At 35.8% G+C, this 21382-nt stretch overlaps 1 protein-coding gene across 1 annotated transcript in view; it reads right to left on the bottom strand.

Annotated features, from left to right (window-relative positions):
- The window catches only part of LOC146001515 (ATP-dependent RNA helicase DHX30-like), a 55496-nt gene that overhangs the window by 7443 nt on the left and 26671 nt on the right, over positions 1-21382 (bottom strand). Inside the window, exons 10-15 of the mRNA XM_083138910.1 lie at positions 20924-21128; positions 19418-19626; positions 13256-13500; positions 9248-9461; positions 3412-3601; positions 1030-1118 (exon numbers count right to left, since the gene is read on the bottom strand). Coding sequence (XP_082995036.1) covers positions 1030-1118; positions 3412-3601; positions 9248-9461; positions 13256-13500; positions 19418-19626; positions 20924-21128 — 1152 coding nt within the window. The remainder of the gene's footprint in view (positions 1-1029; positions 1119-3411; positions 3602-9247; positions 9462-13255; positions 13501-19417; positions 19627-20923; positions 21129-21382) is intronic.

Below are 21382 nucleotides of genomic sequence, written 5' to 3'. Positions count from 1 at the left end.
GATTTGAACTTTAGAGTAAATTAGTCTTTTGAATTGCATATTCACTTTCCTAGAATGAAGTATGTGTAATTTGTTTAAGCAGGTGTGAAAGAGGGCTTCTTAAAGTACTTGATGTTAGTAAAAATATGATTATAAACTGGGTTCACTCCACCATAAGCAATTCTGGCGGTGCCCGTGATCATGGGTCCCATGAAGTGTAATATCCTTCAAGGTGGGTATCAGACTGAAAAAAGTTGAGAACCACTGTCCTAGAGCCATTCCTCTTTCTTTTAGTACATACACAAATAAAGCAAACCATAACTTGAAATGTCTATTTGAATTACGAAAATTAAATTGTTAGAATTGTTGTACCACATGTATCATATCTAACAAAAACCTAATGTCAAATACTGCCATGATTATTTTGGCATTCCATATTGTCTCCTTAGTTACTCATTACATCAAACCAAATTTTCTTTCCTACTTTTGATTGACTTTGTCAAAAAACTATGATCCCCCAACCTATAAAAATTATTGCAAATGCTCACATCAATCACTGAAGTTGGAAGGCAAAAAAAAAAAATCAATTTATATGGCCGTCAGTTGCTGAATAAAGATATTTACAATAAAAAAGATATGTATAAATTCAGCAAATAATATTTATGAAATCAATTCCAACAGTACACTAGCTACAATTAATTACCTACATTCATTAAGAAGTGAAGATTCTTTTAATGTTCAACATACCTCAGGATTTCTTCTTATGTTATCTTATTACAAAATAAATATTGCAATACAAATATGTTTTTAAAAAGGTATTTAGGCACTCATTTGTAAACAGTGGCAATATTTTTAAAACTTTCCAAATACACCCTGCGCACACTTGTGCTTTCCTTGGCAATGCAATTCTGTGTATTGTCCTTTCAATTCAACTTATTACTACTCACCCTGAAGTCCCAAAACATGTCAAATTTCCATTAATTTTAAATTAACATTAAATAAACTGACATTGCTGCAAGTATGTAAATATGTAAGTAAGACGTAACTTACTCTGCTTCGCATGTAAACCTGACTCCTTTCTTTTTGGGGAAATCAAACACTACTACCTCCTTTGGACCTTGATCTTCTCTGTATGTGTACTGAAACAATGGAAGCAAATACAATATAAAAATAAACTCTTTGTTACATTACATTTCTATATCATACTGGGATGAGCTAATATTAAATCTATGTTATTAGTATTGGAGAGGGTTGCTGGTATCAGTAAAGAAAGGTAGTAATACGAGTTTAATCACTCACCTACAAAGTTGAGAATATGCTGGTTATTGTGCAAAATGCAGAATTATTTATTAATTCTGTAACAAAAGCAAGTATCATGATGAAATTATGGTTCAACATTCTGGTTTTCTCAATGTGAACAAAAACAACATGCCAGAATTTGGTATACTGAAATAGAAATAATACTATCTAATATTTCTGATTATATTAATAATTTGTACAGGCAGTAAGACATTACCGAGAAACAGTGGCATATTCTCCATGCTACCATGTTTAGTCAGTTTCGTGAATTTTTACACACTTTGCTTTAATATATGCTCATTATATATTATGAAAACTATTAAAACAAGCTTCTAAACCAGAACTTAAAAGACTTGTTTATGAATGCCACTGATCGTTCTCCATTGCACCCTTCAGACGACCGGGTTTCCTCCCCGATTGTATGAAGGGAGGGTGAGGAAAAGAAAAAGACAGTGGGCTTGGCAGAAGCAGTGTTGCCACATGAAGAGAAATTTCCCTTGGTGAAGGGGAATCCAGGTCCTATTTTAGGTAATAATGGAAATTTTCTGAAAAATATAGAAATTGCTGGAAAATTGCTAGCAGTCAGACTTCTGTTTTTGCCTGCCTGCATTGCTGTTTTATATATATTGTATACAATTAATCTTCCTAGTCATATCATACATTCTGTTACAAAGTTAATAATGAACTACAGGCACAGTACGAAAGCTAATGTATTAATATTTGGATGTTACAAAGGTGCAGGTCTTGCCAACACAGAGCACCAATCACTGTTCAAAATGGCCACCTCTGGCCTTCACACAGGCCCAAATGCCTTGTGGGCCAGTGCTGAGTCCTGCTGGAAGCTCCACGGCTTATTGTTGAACATGGTCCGGGTCAACGATTTCACAAGTGGCTCCAACACTGTCGCTTGGTACACTTTTGCAGATGTTTTCACACCATGTTCACAGAAGTGGAGGTCAGTTGTGCCATCGTAAGAAACCCCCCACCAAACCATCACTGAGGCAGGATGGACGGCCTCTGAGGATCCGTGGTGTGTTTTCACGAGCTTCCTGGGATATCGAGGCATAAACACGGTCATTTTGACATTTGCAAGACTCTTCAATCTTGAAGATTTTTTCGTCTGTGAAAAGGATCACCTGTGGCCACCATTTGCATAACGCTGAAGGAGTCTTTTTGTTTTCTGCTCCCTCTGGACCTTAAGCTGTGGAGTGAGGAAGTGACCAGTACTTCGCTGATAAGCGTGGAGTCCTAGGTCACTTTGGAGCACACTAGAGATCAACATTTTCAAAATGTTCAGCTCTCGAGCCATCACTGCTTGTTCCCTGACAGGATGTCGTCGAATCCGTGCCACTTCTGGCTCCTCACGCTGTGAGGTCTACCTTTCCTGGGGCAGTCCTCAATTGTCCCTGTGTCACAGTATTTGTTGATGGTCGGATGCACGAACATCCTGCTGATAATCAGCTTTTTCAGGGTGTTGAAAATGTCCGATGGTGATTTGCCAACTTTGTGCAGTGTGATTACTGCCACATGGTTCTCGACAGCCCAACTCTATTCAACTCACAGTGAAATTCACCTTTCCGCTACCACAGCCAAACACAATGATACTGGTTGTTGTTTGATCCAACATTGCAGGTTACCTTGCCAACCAGTGTTGCCATCCCTGTCTAAACTTTGTAACAGAATTTATGATATGACTAGGTAGATGGGGTGTATAATAAATATATACAAAAAATAAGAATTAATGTGAGAAACCAGGTCAAATTTTCAGAATACGGCACTGCTAAGAAAGTTGTTGTTTGCCTTGATGTCCTCTAAATTCTGTAAAAAATTGTTGGCGCTGTATGGTGGCACCTTGAGAATATTTGTCCAGTATGAATTTACACAGAAAACAAAAGATATGCAAATACAATTCACCACAACATTTACTGCCAAAGAATATCTATTTTTATACACTCCTCACAAAAAGTTTGGAATATTGTCTTTCTGGTGGACATTCTCATCTTTTCACCGACACATGCCACCGTGATTTTACCTTTTGCCTATTACAATAATATTCCAAACTTCTTGTGAATAATATAACGATATTCCAAACTTTTTGTGAGTGTATATAAACATACAGACACGAATACATACCCTTCTGGAGTTTACTTTCCCTCCTGTAAAAAGGAAAATGGAGAGTGGTGATATCAAAGATGTCTCCCGAACCAAAATAAGTCTGCGTTCCTCGGATCGTATCTGGCGGAAGCATGTTAGGAACTGACTTGTAAAGTCAGTACGCTTGAAATTGACACTATCTCCAGTGAAAGCAGCATGGCTACCTTCCCTGTAAAGCAAAATTAACAAGAAATAAATATTCGGTATTACATGTCAGTACATAAAAAATATTACAATTTATTTTTCATTGAAGGAACTTTTATTTTGATTAACCCCTTAAGTGTGGATGGCATACATATATATATATGTCATCCGTAATGTGCTGTTGCAATGCAGAAGGCATATATACGCTTTGTGTTTGCTTTAACTAGATTAGACTGCGGGTAACCAGTGGCGGCGATGATTGGGTTCCAAAACTGGGAGGGGGCAAGGGGGCAAAAAAGGGGGAGCAAAGACAGTATACTTCTCTTTGTAGATAAGGTTTGACATAGTGCCGGGGCAAAAGTGGCTGGGCAACTGTTGTCCCCCCCCCCCCTTCTCCTCACCCCCTAATTGCCACCAATGCGGTGACGTATTTGTACGCCCAGATTGAAAACATAACTATCACATTAGGTTAGATTGTGCTAACTGAAGTAAGAACAAAAACATTAGCAGAAGAGGAAGACAAAAAAGAAGAAGAAAGAATATAAGTTAGACATAAGAAAAGTTGTGTGCTCTCGTGCAGTGTATAAGTTCGTGCATAATAGAAATCCGAAATACGGACGTCGAGTTGCACTTGTTTTCATGAAGTTTTGTTTTTGTTTTACTTCTACTTTATGTGCATATAGGCTAATCAGGACTGGACCTACAGTTTAAAGTGGAATCTGAACCACTGTGCCTCCACTGGGTATCAAACCTGGACCCTTGATTACAAGGCAACGATATTACTACTACACCATTAGGGAATCAAGAGTTGCCTTGTAGTTGACCTTTGAAAGCAGTGACTGAATATGAATCAACAAATGAAAAAGAAGAAGGGAGTGATGAAAAATAATTATGTTAAAAAAACTCCATTTTTCGGTAATGATTATTCTGAAAATTCCACACTTAAGGGGTTAAGAAATAGATTCATGAAAGAACCAACGTAAGTCAAGTACGATATAATATTAATTGATAGCGAAAATCAATTGCAGTTACGTTTATTGCAGCTTCTTAATAAATGAATTACTGGCAAGTTCTGGTAAGTTTAATGAAATTTGATGCTTGAAACATGATATTTCTGCAACAAAAACATCATATATCTGCACCGTCAAACATCCAATACCCCGAACGATTGTATTGTGTATAATATTCCACTGTCCTGTTAATTACTGTGTAAAGAAAAATTAGCATTTTCGAACAGAGATCATGGCTGCAGTTCCTGCTTTCTGTCTGAATGCCTAGTTTACAAATCTGGGCTTTGTCTCCTTTCCTTCAACCTTTAGCGAATGGATGGGAGATATATCGCCCAGTACCACATGGCAGTAATTAACGTGCAATTTCTTGAAAATTACACACAATATTTCAGTTCTGTCTTCTTTATTCATTAGTATACAAATAAAGGTATGACATACTCGAATTACAAAACAATGCATCAACTATTATTATTATTATTATTATTATTGATAGCAAGTGGAGATTGAAACAGTCATCTGTTACCCGTTATAATATTATGGGATAGATTTATAAAAATGACAGTAACTCCTAAACTGCTGCATTTTTTAAAAATAAATAAATTTTACATATAGTAATGAGTAAAATGCAACACTTTAAGGCGAAGAGGGACAATTACGCACCAGGCATGCATTTATTCCAATATCGTCGGAATGAGCAATGCTACTAAAAAGATCTCCGCCAGAAATGAAGAGTATGAATTTCTCCCCATGTGGCAAGTGGAAGCGGTTTCCTAAGTTCATTATTAAGCCTTATACGATATGATGAATTAGTATTTACCGAATCTCATGTATTCCTGATGGGACATCAACTTCAACTTCAAGTTACGGCTCATCAAATGGGAGTTTCGACTTTTCCTACTACTATGACATAGTTCAACGTGTCCTTTTTCCATTCATCGGATGTTTGATATTCCTGAGAGAACGAATAAAATAATGGTCCCATAAGCATAGTGCATTTCTCCTTGCCTCCTACGGCCATCCTGGCAGTGTTGCCAAACTTGATGTGCATAATAGAGCTAAATTTCACCACTAATATAGCTAAAGAGGACTTTCAAGGAGCTAGATTAACAAAGGCTGCATAAAGTGCCTCCTAGGGTAATTTTAGGTGTCAGAGGGGTGGGGGGTGCTGCTATTACCGTTAGCTTTAAAGTGATGGGAATTTATTCTTAGTTTTCACCGCCTAGATTTGGCGGCATCACCCATCTCAATAATCCAATGATGTTAATATAAAATCGAAAATAAAGGGTTCCCGGATAACAAAATTGTCATCTTCATCTTAGCCACAGCGCTATATATAAAAATACATGGGGAGGAAAGAAGAGGTGGGTGACGCAGCCTATAGCTATATGAATATCACGTCACATGCAAAATGTACACTCATGGCAAAAGTTGGTATTTATGGGCCGGAGCCAGTGGTGGCATCATAGTGGGGCAGAGGGCAGGTGCCACAGTTCACAGTCAAACGAGTGCACGAAAGAGCCAGATCTGGTTCCAAAAGAGCGAAGTTGGCAACAGTGATCAGCAGCTGCCCCAGCGAGAAAGACCTAGGGGAAACTGTCCCTCCTCGCCTTAAGCAATGTGCGACTATTTAGGAGTCAGGGGGGACGTAGGGGCGAAGGACTGATTTTCGAAATTTGCCCAGACTACGTGGCAGAATTAACGGACCATTTCTTAAAACTATAGTATAGTTTACATCTAAAGGCATTACATACTAGATTTACAAAACAATATATCCATTGTTACTATTATTAAGCAGCAGCATTTGAAAAAACCTTTGTTCCCTTTTGTTACTATGGGACACATATTAGATAAAGGGCTATAACTCCTCAACCACTGCATTTTTTTTAAAAAAAAATCAATTTTACATGTAATAATGAGTAAAAATCAACACTTTAAGCAACATGCATCAAATAAGGGTCCAGAGGAATAAGGCCCAAATTTCAAAATTTCTCAAATTTATGCAAAATTTCCAAAACGCCGTAATTTCCTCTTTGGGACACAGGCATTGCATATCCTCAAAGAGTGGTTTTCTGTCAAAGTTCCCTCCAAATTTGGTCCATCCAGCGTCCATAGGGCTGACGCTAGAAGCAAAATGCTGCAACATTTTTTTCCGTAACTGGCAACACTGCCAACTTATGAACTGTTGTTATATTTTTGTTCTAAGAAGTATCAGTCTGTTTTCAATGAAACTTTGCATGGTTGTAGGAATGTACCATTGCTACACACTTCATTTTTTCATTCACTTCGGTCTATTGAGGGAGTCACTGGGATGTGTACGCCAATTATTTTAAAAAGTTTCAATTTTCATCTTCTCCTTTAACACTATTTATTGTTTTTCTTGTATGTACGCATTGCTTGCATTATAGAATTATTTTCCTGTAGTTTACGGTTATTACAAGCATAAGAAAACAGTTTTTCTTTGTGACGTTTCAGGAGAACACACGCTCCTTTCATCAGACATTTATTTTCATTTTGATTAAAGATACAGTTATAACAATGGTTAGTAATTTTTTAAACAAAAAGAATCTGTTATATAATGGATGTTGTCAATGTTACATTGTTGTAATATAGCAACTTAACTGTGAAAAAAGCAGTCTGTATTATTTTTATTTCAGATTTTTAGATTTTTTTTTTTTTTTTTTTTAAAAAAAAATTATGAATCCAAAATATCATCAGGTAATTCAAATTCATCATTGATTTCACAAAGTCTCTTGATGTTTTCTGTTACATTAAATTTTAAAGATGGTGGCTTACTCCATTTGTGAAAAAGAAAACTCCATACTGGATCTATGTTACCATTTTCATTATTTAATTTATTCCAGTGTTCTTCTGCAATGAACGAAGCTTCCCAGACATTCAACTCTGTGTTTCCCGTTAATCTTTTTAAAAACCCTTCTCTTTTTAATCAAATGCTTCTCTTCGATGATATGACTTGACAAACCTGTTCTTGGGTTTAGATTTATAATGTCCAAATCGTGTTCGTGCCATCTTATTGCCATTTTCCTTGCTGTTTGTCCCACATAATCTTTTGAACATGAACAACTTATATTATATATTCCTGTGGTTTCCACATCTGGTAGAGAGTTTCTCATTTTGAATTCATTAAATGTACATTCCAAACTTCTTGGTGATTTAAAAACAATTTTGAAATTAAAACTTCTAAAAATTTTTGCAATTTTATGTGAGAATCCCTTGTGGAATGGAATGCACACAAATTTCTTTTCAAAAGATTTTTCATCTTTGTCTGTATTTCTCTTTTCCTTTAGTTTTCTTGCAACTTGTTTCTTGATTTGGTTTATTCTGTTAGTGTGAAAACCATTTTCTTTTGCTATATTAAAGAGCCTTTCTTCTTCATTTTTGATATCCTCATTATTAGAACATAGTCTTTGTGCTCTCAGGAAAAAATTAAAAAATATGTTATCCATTGTTATACGCGAATGTTCTGATTTGGCATGGATGTATTTGATTAAAAAGAGAAGGGTTTTAAAAAGATTAACGGGAAACACAGAGTTGAATGTCTGGGAAGCTTCGTTCATTGCAGAAGAACACTGGAATAAATTAAATAATGAAAATGGTAACATAGATCCAGTATGGAGTTTTCTTTTTCACAAATGGAGTAAGCCACCATCTTTAAAATTTAATGTAACAGAAAACATCAAGAGACTTTGTGAAATCAATGATGAATTTGAATTACCTGATGATATTTTGGATTCATAATTTTTTTTTTAAAAAAAAAAAAAAAAAAAAAATCTAAAAATCTGAAATAAAAATAATACAGACTGCTTTTTTCACAGTTAAGTTGCTATATTACAACAATGTAACATTGACAACATCCATTATATAACAGATTCTTTTTGTTTAAAAAATTACTAACCATTGTTATAACTGTATCTTTAATCAAAATGAAAATAAATGTCTGATGAAAGGAGCGTGTGTTCTCCTGAAACGTCACAAAGAAAAACTGTTTTCTTATGCTTGTAATAACCGTAAACTACAGGAAAATAACACTATTTATTGGGAGGCACAATGTATAAATTTTACCTCTGCTAAAAGCTCTGTCTTTAAGATCAATTTCATATCTCCTTGACAATTATTTCTCAAGCTACGATTTTTTTTTGTACTTCATGGCAAGTTTGAAAAGCGAGCATTTGGAAAGGTCCCGTCTGCTGAGGCTAGACAGGCACGTGAGGTTCCGTCCAATAAAGAATGTAAGCGTTTTGATGCCATACATTATTTGAACCTTGTCAACCATGATTCAAAATAATTATTTTTGTATTTTTAGTTACTTCACATCAATTTTCTACTTCTCTAGCTTAACTGTGACGATGATGGCGAATGGTTAACTGATGAAGGAAATAAAGTGATAAACACAATGAAATAGCCACGCATAGAATTATAGCTGGCTTCATAATGTGCTATGGTAAACATTCTGCCATGGAAGCTGGCTGAAAAATAATAGTCAAATTTCATATTTACAAATCTCTTACAATAATGTACTTCGGCATTTCCTACATTTACTTTTGAGCAACAAATATGGTAAAATATTATTCAGTTTGACACTCAAATATAATACATTTTTGGCAATTTCTGAAAAATTATGATGAACTATAGATGACACTTACTCGGTTAGCAGAACTTTTTTCTTCCTTATTCGACCTTGCTGCATTTCATATGACCTAACTCGCAATAAATTATCCATTCCAGAGAAAAAGACTCCCTTGACCATCTCGTCGTTGCCTCTGTACATGTTGCATGGAGAATCTAAGTTCTCGTAACCATCAGAATCTTGTAGCATAAAGCATTCATATAGGTGACCGGCAAAAAGTCTTCTTACACCTGTAAAAAAAAAGGTAATAATAAATAAAATGCAACTCTGTAACTAGTTACAATCTGTCGTTTATAACATTTAAAATGAATCTGAGCTGATGCCAGTGTCATTGCTAATTGACATAACAATGGGAAGTATCTATTCAAATGAATCCTAAAACTTGATGATACTTTTCTGGAGTATGACAACCTCTGTAGCAGTGATGATGGCAGGGATACCAGCTTTGCATCCCAGCCTGTGCATGCAGTGGAGTGCCCAGGATTTTCAAAAGGGAAGGGTTATGTGTACTTCTTATGTAGTCAGTCCTCATTTTGCCATATTCTCCTACCTTTGACGTTCCTTTTTTTTAGAAATGCTGGGCCAAAAGGGGGGAGGGTTATAACCCCCACCAACCCCCCCCCCCCTTGGGCACACCACTGTGTGCATGGATGTTCTTTGTGAGTGTCTCTTCACCAGTTTCATCATATCACTTATCGCCATCATTGCAATTTGCCAAAAGTGGCAGAAAAGGAATGCTAAATAACAAAAATCACATCTTATGGAGGCTGCAAAACACTGAGCACCACTGTGCACTGTACTTTCATGGCAATTTCCTTGTACTGTACTATGTTCCGGTAATCTCTGGAGCAAGCAAGCAAACAAAAGCAAGTCTCTGCGCAAGCAGAGGGCTCAACCAATCAACACGTGGCAGGGAACAGGATTGCATGGAGGGAGAAAAGTGACTGCGGCTACCAGCCTTTGCAGCAGCATGTACTGCTTCGCTCCACTTTCTTCCCTTCTCTATAGTCATGCGTGGCCTTGCTCCAGAGATTGCAAGGATAGAGTACAGAAATTTCATGGAAAAATGCATGTTCGACTAGGAGTTGAACTCGATCTCTGACATACTATGCCATTACTATACCAACTGAGCTATTGAGCGAGCTACCCCTGGTTTTTCAATCTTGCTGCTTTATCTGTGTGGAATTGTCTCTGTCAGCACTACCACAACGGGATCGGTTGCCTTTGAAACACTGTTGACGACACTCATGGTGCCTAGTTTCCTCCAGCGAGAAAAACAGCATTAGCAAAAAATCAGGTGAAAACAGGGTTCACTTGGCAGCTTAGCTGATAGAGCAATTGCACAGTATTCCGGAGACTTGAGTTCAAGTCCTGGTCAAGCCTGCATTTTTCTCTGATATGTCTACATAGTACATTTCCTGTAATTTCCTTCTAATTATGAAAAATGTACAATGATTAATAGTGTAACAACACGGTGCGATAAAAAGAGGGTTTTTGATTAATACAAGATATGTTTACAAATTGTCTCCATGACTCATGCTTCAATGGTAATACCTGATGTAAACAAAAGCGAATATCTTTATCTTGGCAATATGCTTGCCAATTGTGATTTATAGGGATAGTTGTTGGGAAATATCAAACTTGTAGTAGTGTGTGAAGTGTAGTGTCGTGGACTGTGTTACTGTTTCTACTGTACTTTCATTGCAATTCATAAAAGCTGACAAAAATGTTTTGTCAATATTGTTTTAATGAGAGTTTCAGATATGGTATTTATCCAAAGATGCCACAAATTGGGGTGAGGAGGGTGAATGAGAAAACATCGTCTTTCATTTTGAGATTGGTTAAAACCTGATTGAACTAGTGGGCAATTTACACACAAGCTGAAAATGATTCACAGATATTTCAAGTAATACATCCCAGACGAAAGAATAAAACACTTGACTTTCATGCAGAAATCAAGTTTGCATTCCCACGATTTTTCCTCAAACATTCTCCAATTTTCTTCAATTACTTTCTTTACCACATTTATTATTTTAGTTATAGGGTTTTGAGAGCTTTCTGTGAAATTGTTTACTTTGAAACATTCTTCCATTTTCTCTTTATAGTCCTTAATTTGGATAAGGACAGGTTTATTTTCCTTGTCCGATTTTATTAAGAAAATGTAGTTTTCTCTCAACCACATCTTGAAACTATGAACTTTTTCCCCCAACCTTATATGCTCTTTCTCCAGTTCTGTGTATTTTGGACCTCTGTTATTTCTTCTGTTGTATTCAAAACTTAACTGATCATCAAGAGCATCATGTGTGAGACTTCGTAATTTTCTCATTTCCTCCTCATCATCTACGAAATTCAGTGCTTTCTCTATTGAAATCACAAAATCTTCCTTGTGTATATAAGGACTACCAACTGAAAATTTCATTCTGAATTGAAAAATTTCTATATACTCATCAGGTACTTCAATATCCGTAAGATTTATAAATAATCTGTTGTCAATGTTCTTAGTTTCTATTTTACCAGTGACATCAACTGTTTCCCTTCTTTCATTGTTGTATATAGCTTGTTCCTCCTGAATTAGCTGGTAGAACTTCCAAACTGATTCTTTTTGTTTAAAAAAATTGCTAACCATTGTTATAACTGTATCTTTAGCCACAATGAAAATAAATGTCTGATGAAGGGAGCGTGTGTTCTCCTGAAACGTCATAATGAAAAACTGTTTTCTTATCCTTGTAATAACCGTGAACTACAGGAAAATAATTCTACAATGCAAGCAATGCGTACATACAAGTAAAATGAAAATAAGGGCTACAACTTACAAGCAATAGGCCTATCGTAATGTAAATATGCCTATTTTGTGTAGTGGAATAGCAATATTGAACAACTTGAAAGAACGTTAGTCATACCTGATAATTATTTGTTACAAGTTTCTGCAGTAAATAATCCTATTTCTTTCGTTATAATTTTCCAAACTTTAAGTTGCTTTTCTGCCTCATTATGCAAATCAGGACGAAGAAAATGAATGGTGATTAAAGAAAATTGATGAGTGAAAACTTACAAAGGAACACTCTCACACCAGCATTCGAACCCGGAGTCCCGATTGGCGAGAATGTGAATGTGCCACTCAGATCAAAGTGAAAATCACCATACAAGGTTGTATTATAGTGAATGCAGCAAGTTTGTGATTGTACTTCACAGCGTAAAGTTTAGTATTTGCCCCAAGAACGTAATTAGTGTTAATTTTAATTAAAATAATTTTCCCTTGCCTTGCATGAGAACTGGTTGACATTAGTTTTAAGTTTAAGAATATTTTCATTACACAATGCTTTTAAGATAAGATCTCTAGTACATCTGAAGGGCAGACATTGAGATTTAAAAATTGTGATATCTTTCTTGCACCACTAATGATAGCTAGCGATGGTCACAGGCCTGTGAATTCCAAGAAATTCTCAAAGTCTGAATGTGTATCCCTTGAGAAAGTACAGCATTGCAAACAAAAATATCCACATGAATGACTACAGCAGTGGCACCTTTCACTTTCAATTTGACAGCTCTGGCGCCGTACCGGAATTTTTCAGTCACTGACCTTTCCAAGAAATGAAATACCTCCCCACCCACTCGTTTCACTTCTTAACAATAAGCCCTCTCTACTTCAGTCATTCAGCGGTCGATGCTTCGTCTGGAATCGGAATCAGTCGTGTTCGGTTTCGACTGAAATTTGTCTGAAATAAAGTACGGCTGATGGTTCAACTGAAATTAGTCGAGCAACTAATTCAACTAATATTAGTCGAGCGACTAATTTGACTAATATTAGTCCAGCGACTAATTCGACTAATATTAGTCGAACAACTAATATTAGTAGACTAATTTTAGTCGAACAACTAATATTAGTAGACTAATTTTTTCAGTCAACTAATTTTCATTAGTCGATGGTTTTAATAATCGACTAATATTAGTCGACTAATGCCCATCACTAGTGGAAAGAGCAAGATGTTATTTCTCTCATCCATGAGAACAGAACAAAGCTTACCTTTCAGTGTGAGCATTCCTTTGTAGTGCAAGAACGTTCTCGCACAAAATCTATCCACTTCTGAAGGTTCTTCGATGTAATGTCTTTCCCACTCCTCGTACAGGTTCGCTAAAGCCAAATGGTCGCTCGATGAGCTGTACTTGCTTTTCACTGCCCTAAGCTCATCTTTCTGATCCAGAGTAATATCAAATGGTTCTCGGTCAGATGAAAGAGTTGCAGCTATTGACAACATTGGGGACACACATCTATAGAAGAAAAACAGGTGATATCAATAATAGGACAACATCTTAATTGCTTTCACTGTAAGTCCCCACAGACATGAAAAAATCATCTACAAGGGTGGATCAGTAAGTATCGCACAACAATTTTTTAAAAAAGAAGTTTAATAGGCATAAATTATACACATTGAAACCATATCATTTAGCTACTTTTTGACATAGGAGCCAAGTCTTTCAACACATTTTTCTCATCGTGGCACTAGTTTCAATATACCCTGTTCATAGAACTCCGTCAATTGGGAATACAACCGATTGCACTTCTTCATTGGAATTGAAGCGTTGGCCACCTAGAAATTTCTTCATTGGGCCAAACAGATGGAAGTCTGAAATGTTGAACCGCCCTGACAAGGTTCTGAGATGGATCCGCCGGTCGTTGAGAATTGCCTGCTCAATGGCTGTAACATTCTGTTCTGTTGCAGCTGTTATGGTCACCCGGAACATGACGAGTCAACAAGGTTCACACAGCCTCTTTGAGAGAATGTGCACCACCTGGAGATGTTGCTACGGTCCAAACAGTCTTTCCCATACATGCCCAACATTTCCCTGAGAATTTCACTAGGGGTTTATCCCTTCACCCACAAAAAATGAACTACAGCTCTTTACTTTTCACACGTTGACAACAATAAGTAGTTAAGTTGTTAAGTAGTTCACGCTTCTGCCATAAGAGTTATACCTGATCGAACAAATGCAGTCTCTAGCACGAACTTCAAGCTATACATCTGTAAAATTTCAACGTCTCAGTCACAATAACATCGTGGAAAAAAATTGTTGTGCGATACTTAATGATCCACCCTCGTACATCATTTTAAAATAGTTCCTACTGGGTCATTCCACGTCAAATCAACCAGGCCATGTCACCCACCATCTCCGATTTCGATGAAATTCGGTATGCTTATAGAACTTTTCATGCTGATTACAAAAATGACAACTTTTTTGAGATTGGTCAAAGGGTTCAGAAATTACGCGATTTTAAAAATCTCCCTGTACGCCACATGCGGCTCCACTTTGAATGACATGCATTAGGCTATAAATTATAGTATCTTCTCTCAGGTTTGCCGTAGAAACTTCAAGTTTGATTTATTTTGCTCAGGATAGTGTAAGCTTTCATTTAAATAAGGTTTCTGATCAGTGTATCAATAATCATGTATTTTATGTATAGTTTCATGTATTTTTTTAGAAAAATAAATGACTAACTTCAAGAGCGAATTTCGTGCAATGCCCTCCCTTCAATTTCACCCAAATTTTATATGCAGGTAGCTGAGAGTGGGTACTAATGCTTGATGGAAAAATTGGGATGGGCGGTTCAGAGACAGGGTGATAAAAAAATCATTTGCATTAAAAGTTAATCTTATCAAAAATACTTATGTATTTAGCACAAAGTCTGAAGTACAATATGTTCTGAGGTATAATATTCAAAATTTCTGTTCACTATGTGTGAAGGTAAGCATAGGCGTAACCTGGTGGGGGCAAAGGGAATCATTTTCCCTATCCAAAATTTATAGATTAATTAAAACCTACAAGTTAAAAATTAATTAAAACCTACAAGTTAAATATATTTTTTGAACCTCCTGGCACTTGAGGAACATACAAAAAAAAGAGTAATTATTGTGATTTTTCAAATGTATTTAGCAAATAATCTTTGAGACTATTTTTATGGGACTGAAAACTTTGATTCTCTCAACCAAAGATAGTTCCCAAGTTCCCAAGTTACGCCCATGAAGATAGTACCGAAAAATACTTACTCGATTGTATTCTATGCATTGCCAAAATTTCATGCACTATAAATTGTGCCGTTCACATTTTCTGTTCCCAACTGTAAAACAAATATATCTGTACCTTCTCTGGATGCTACGTAAAAGGATTTTCTTGGAATTGCTGGCCTGTCAAGGAAGCTATGCTTTGTTACATGCTAACTTCATCCACGCTTTACTTCAATTCATATCTAATTGTATGTGAAAACTTCAGTGTTTTAGGTGGACTGTCGAGCTAGGAAAAAGTCATCGTTGAAGGAGTGGATCTTTGGATTTTGTTGAACTTGGAATGGAGGAGAAAGAAATAGGTGCAAGTGGAATCAATGACACCATATTCAAAATACCGTGGTCAGCATTCAAATGATTTCTTAATTAATATCGTTGAAGCAAAGTTGTTTCTGTGTTTCATCATTTATTTGCAGTAGTAATGTAGGTATATGAAGACATACGGATTGTGTACTAGAAACATAATTTGTAATTTTTACACGAATCAATGATCATTAACTGTAAGTTTCTTTCAGAGTAACTGTAAAGTAACTGTTACTTTCAAAGTACCTGTAACTGTAACAGAGTTACTTTTTAAATGAGTAACTGAAACTCTGTTACTTGTAAAAAGTAACTTACCGAACACTGTAAATAATCTGTAGCCTAAGTTCAAAACAGTGCATACTTAATCTTCCTGGTGCTGTTGTACAGTACTTTGCAATCGCTGACACATTGTACTGCGGGTTGTTATCATTTCACCTTACGTGATTAATAAGAAATTTATGCCTCTAATACTATTTCTATGGAATTGGTACTTCATTGCTGAACTTGTTACTTGATACTGTTGATGTCTATACAAGTCTTCTAAGTGTTCCAACCACCCCATCACAAGTAGATTTTCTCTGGTATGTGGCAAGAAAAGCTCCATTTGGAAAAACTTCAATCAGCACAAATGTGTATTATTAATTCTTACTTCATATTACATATCTCCGGGAAGAGTATAAAAAAATTTCCATATTGAGATAAAATGCACAAAAAGAAGAATGTTCTCGAAGAAAATTTGCTAAGCTTGGGAATGCTAATGACTATGATTATATTTTTTTTAAAGAAATTGAAGACAGTTGAAACTAACTTAGATAGAGTGGAACTTCGATTTTACTTTGTTCAGGGGACCAAGCTGAAAAAGAGTAGAATGCGAGAAAATGTAAAGCCGAGGAAAATTTGCTATGTTGGGACCACCAATATTGAATGTAAAATGCAGGGAATTGTAAAATCGAGGAACTTGAAATCGGGGTTCCACTGCAATTATTATTTGTAGGTTTTAATTCATCTATAAATTTTGGATAGAGAAAATGATTCCCTTTGCCCCCACCAGGTTACGCCTATGCTTACCTTCACACATAGTGAACAGAAATTTTGAATATTATACCTCAGAACATATTGTACTTCAGACTTTGTGCTAAATACATAAGTATTTTTGATAAGATTAACTTTTAATGCAAATGATTTTTTTATCACCCTGTCTCTGAACCGCCCATCCCAATTTTTCCATCAAGCATTAGTACCCACTCTCAGCTACCTGCATATAAAATTTGGGTGAAATTGAAGGGGGGGCATTGCACGAAATTCGCTCTTGAAGTTAGTCATTTATTTTTCTAAAAAAATACATGAAACTATACATAAAATACATGATTATTGATACACTGATCAGAAACCTTATTTAAATGAAAGCTTACACTATCCTGAGCAAAATAAATCAAACTTGAAGTTTCTACGGCAAACCTGAGAGAAGATACTATAATTTATAGCCTAATGCATGTCATTCAAAGTGGAGCCGCATGTGGCGTACAGGGAGATTTTTAAAATCGCGTAATTTCTGAACCCCTTGACCAATCTCAAAAAAGTTGTCATTTTTGTAATCAGCATGAAAAGTTCTATAAGTATACCGAATTTCATCGAAATCGGAGATGGTGGGTGACATTTTCACAAAATTCTGGATGATTTGACATGGAATGACCCTACTGTAAGAAAGGCTGATTTCAGTCTTGAGGTTAAATAAACCTTATAACATTTCCAAACCCTTTAAAAATAAAAATTTACCTCTAGTTACGTCAACATTATATCTACATTCTGCACATGAGGTCTAAGACTTCACACATTCTTGAATAAAAGGCAAGAAGGTAATGGAATAATGCCACAGGGAATATAAGAGAAAAATTGTACTTCAAATGTGCAATTATGCAGGTAAAATTAGCATGTCACATCAAGACAATGCTTTACAAAAGGACTGAGCTGATGTAAATGTATCTAGTGCTTAGCCAACCTTGACACAAAGCAATGGTACATGCAAACAGGCCTGTACCCAGGAGGGGAGGGGGCCAAGGGAGCCATGGCCCTATCCCTCGAGCCATGAAATATTTTGATGGAAACCTACAAAAATAACATGGATAATTTTTAAGATTTTGCAAAAATTTAGATTTTCTTCCTGTATAAATGAATAGGCTGTCTTTGGAGAGAGGCAGACTCTAGAAGTCTGCAGTCTACTATATTTAGTAATTTTAGTTTTATAACCATTTATGCGAAGCTACTAAATGTTCCAATTTGGTCGGGACAGTTCACCATATTTACTCCCTGTTTTGACTTCTTTCGAACTGCAGTCTTGATGTGGTTTTGTGGTTAATTCACATTCACACATGTTCTTCATTATAAGGATAATTCCATAGCGTTGGTGGTTGCATTCAGGGTACGAATCCCATGGCGGAAGGGGGATCTCCTACCTTCCCACCAACGATCTTCTTCTATTAAAATTTTTCCCCCGCATTAAAATTTTTCGAGGGTAAGAGTTTGTCTTATAACAACAAAGATAAGCAATTAGTTTGGACTTCAAACATACTTTACTAAGAATAATAAGATAAACTCATACAAGGAAGGAATAATAAAGAATGATGTCAGCCTGTGTGTGAATGTTGCATACATCTCTTGTTCGTTTAAGTTTTCTTTTCATAGGATTCAACGGAAGAGAGTAAGTACATAAAATTTCTACAATGTCTAAGTATGCCAGCTACATATAGGTGGGGGGGGGGGGGGGTGCAAATTTGGTGCAGGGAGTGTGAAAATCATTCTCGTCCTGGATGCTGAAATCTCTAGCTACAACTCTGATCAGGAAATATTTCCTTTCAAGAGACTATTAATAGATTTACACCATTACAAAAACATAATACAATAAAAGTATGAAAATTTAATGATCATTTTTAATAAAAAGCAATAATTAAATAATATATAACAAAAAAGGTAAAAAGGTAAAAAAGGTAAAGTGTTCCCCTGTGCTTAGCACCACGCCATGAAGGTGTATAGGGGGTGTGGGGGGTAACGCCCCACACTTTCTTGATCCGGTCGTGAGTGGGGGTGATGTGATCAGCATCACGCCCCTGACTGCCTTTACCCCCCAGGGTTTTCCCCAGGTACCCATGTTATTCGATGCTGGGTGGACGCCGAGGCTGCTTCCATAGTTAGAAAAGTTCTTGGATTTGAACCGGCCGGGGATCGAACCCGGGACCTTTAGCATGGTAGTCAGACACGTTACCGACTGAGCCACCACGGCCATTAATATCTAACACTTATTAAAAACATTTCCCGTATCTTATAATTTCTTGACATTTTGAACCAGTCGTTAAAGGAATTAATTTGCTAGTTTACAAATGTAGCACATTAATTTGTTTATTATGTTTAATTAATTTTTTTATATATATTTATAATGATATTAATTAATTATTTAATAATTGAATTAATTAATTAATTATATATATATAAAACCAAGGCTTCAGGCTTGCCCCCCCCCTCAAAAAAATTATGGGTATGGGCCTGCATGAAAAAATCTCTGCCAATTAATTAGTGATATTCCAATGAAGCATGCAAAAAGTGAGATTTTTTTAAAAAAAGTATTCTGGCATCATTCAAAATTTTAGGGATATCTTAGAGAAAAACTAGTAAATTAGGAAGGTAAAGTATAATCTAAGATTTATAATCACTTCAAAATTATTAAATTGTTAAATATTAGTAATAATAATTTGCAGGAATTGGGGCAAAGCTTTACTGATTCAGTCCTATATATAATAAGTATTTCACCACAGGCACAAATATATTCTTACCTAAATATACATGCATGAACCAAAGCTTTGGATAGCTTAGGATGCATGGTGAAGTATGAAATTCTCCTTCCAAGAGGTGTCAGGTTTTCGTTCATATCCAGAGCTCCTATTTCAATGAGGTCATCCACAGCTTGCTTTATAGCTTCAGTTGGGGGTGGTTCAGGCATCTGGGACAGGAAATCTACAGCCGGTGTGGTTTCACTATGTGTCTAAATAAAATTAATGAAATGAAAAAAAAATACTTTAATGTAAATACAAAATAACCACTCTGCATGAAATAAGACATTAGCTCCACTTTAATTTACACACACATCAAGTATGTTACTGTATATTCATTACTTCAAAGATATTCAATAAACATGTATTTATTCACGAATAACTGTACAGAGTTCGAAGGCATTAGCCAAAAAAGATTAAAACTGTAAAACATGAAATCTATGTTCAATTTTTTGCTACTGAATAATTAAATGAACACTAAACTATAGTAGGGAAGGGACAATAATCAGTATTCTATAAATATCAGCCAATATACATATCACTATCCGGTGGAGGCACAAGTGGTTCGGATCCCACTTTAAACTGTAGGTCCAGTCCCGATTAGCCTTACTGTGCATAAAGTGGACTTAAAACACCAATCCACATATCACTATCAATTTATCATTAAAACTGCAAATAATTGTACCATGAGAAGAAGTTGGTAGCTAGCACAGGAGAATTTAATGTCCAGTAAAGCATAATCAAATATGTACATATTAGGGATGGGACCGATTAATCGGTACTCTATTGGTATCGGCCGATATAGGCATATCGGTGTATCGGTAAAATTACCGATTATTTTACCAATCCGATATATCGATAAATATCTGATAGTGTAGTGCAAAATTCTGCCATTTTTGTTGTAATTTTTATGGATAATCTCCATGCCCTACTTTTCTTTAAAAAGTAAATGTCTAAATATGCAATTTCTCTTGCACTGCAGTCACTTTGAAACACACACTTTTAAGGAGGTCAATGAACCTTTCAGGTTCTTCCAGGACCATTTCTAATTTTATATCGGATCTGTAGAATATCAGTTATCGGTATCTGTAAATTTTATATCGTTACTTTATCGGTATCGGCCAAAATTTCATATCATCCCATCCCTAGTACATATACACATACATGGAATCACACATTAAAAACATATTAATTATCCCTTTAACCTAGTTGCTGGCCAGCTGTTAATTAAATATATTAGAAAAAAAACATTAAAGATCAATCTGATCTTTTCAGGTAAAAATCGAACAGAACTTTTTTCATTGCCTAATATGTTGCACCCTCCCCCCCATTTTCTCTCTCTCCCTCTCTGATAGCACTCACTTTTTTTTCTTCCTTCATTTTTCTGTAAACAATAAAACATAGTGCCTCTTTAATACTAATATACAAATGTTTTAAGAGCTTAAAGTGAAAATATAAAGCTCCATTGTTGCATTAAACTTCATTAGAAAAGGAAATTAAAATTTTAACCTTGCACTCGAGAACAGTTGTCTCCAGGGGTACCCTCAAAACTTCCGGGGAAGGAAAATCTTCGAACTTTAGAAATGACTTTCTTGAAAACAGGTGGAAGCTCTCCCCTGGTCGAACTCGTCCAGCACGGCCCTTTCTTTGGTGAACATTTGATTTTGAAACCCATTGATTGACTATGGATGAAATTCCTCTTTCTGGGTCAAACCTGAAAAAAGAAAGGGGAAAAAAAAGTAGAACAGAAAACAGCAAAATTCATGTGAAAGAAGATAAAAATTACATTATGTTACAGACTGAAAATTAAATAAAGACATTTCTTTAACTTTGTGAAGTATATACTGGAATAAAACCAAATGAAATTTAATTAAAAGATCACCAAGTGATATTATGATAAGTAGAGCCCGGATTTCCATGCACAAACAAACAGTAAAATATGCATGCAAATATGCACGAAAAATATCA

This window comes from Lepisma saccharinum, chromosome 17 (genome assembly GCF_977018435.1).
Source record: "Lepisma saccharinum chromosome 17, izLepSacc3.1, whole genome shotgun sequence".
Taxonomy (NCBI): Eukaryota; Metazoa; Arthropoda; class Insecta; order Zygentoma; family Lepismatidae; genus Lepisma; species Lepisma saccharinum.
The sequence above is the reverse complement of the archived record's forward strand: the minus strand, read 5'-3'. Positions and strand labels throughout refer to the sequence as shown.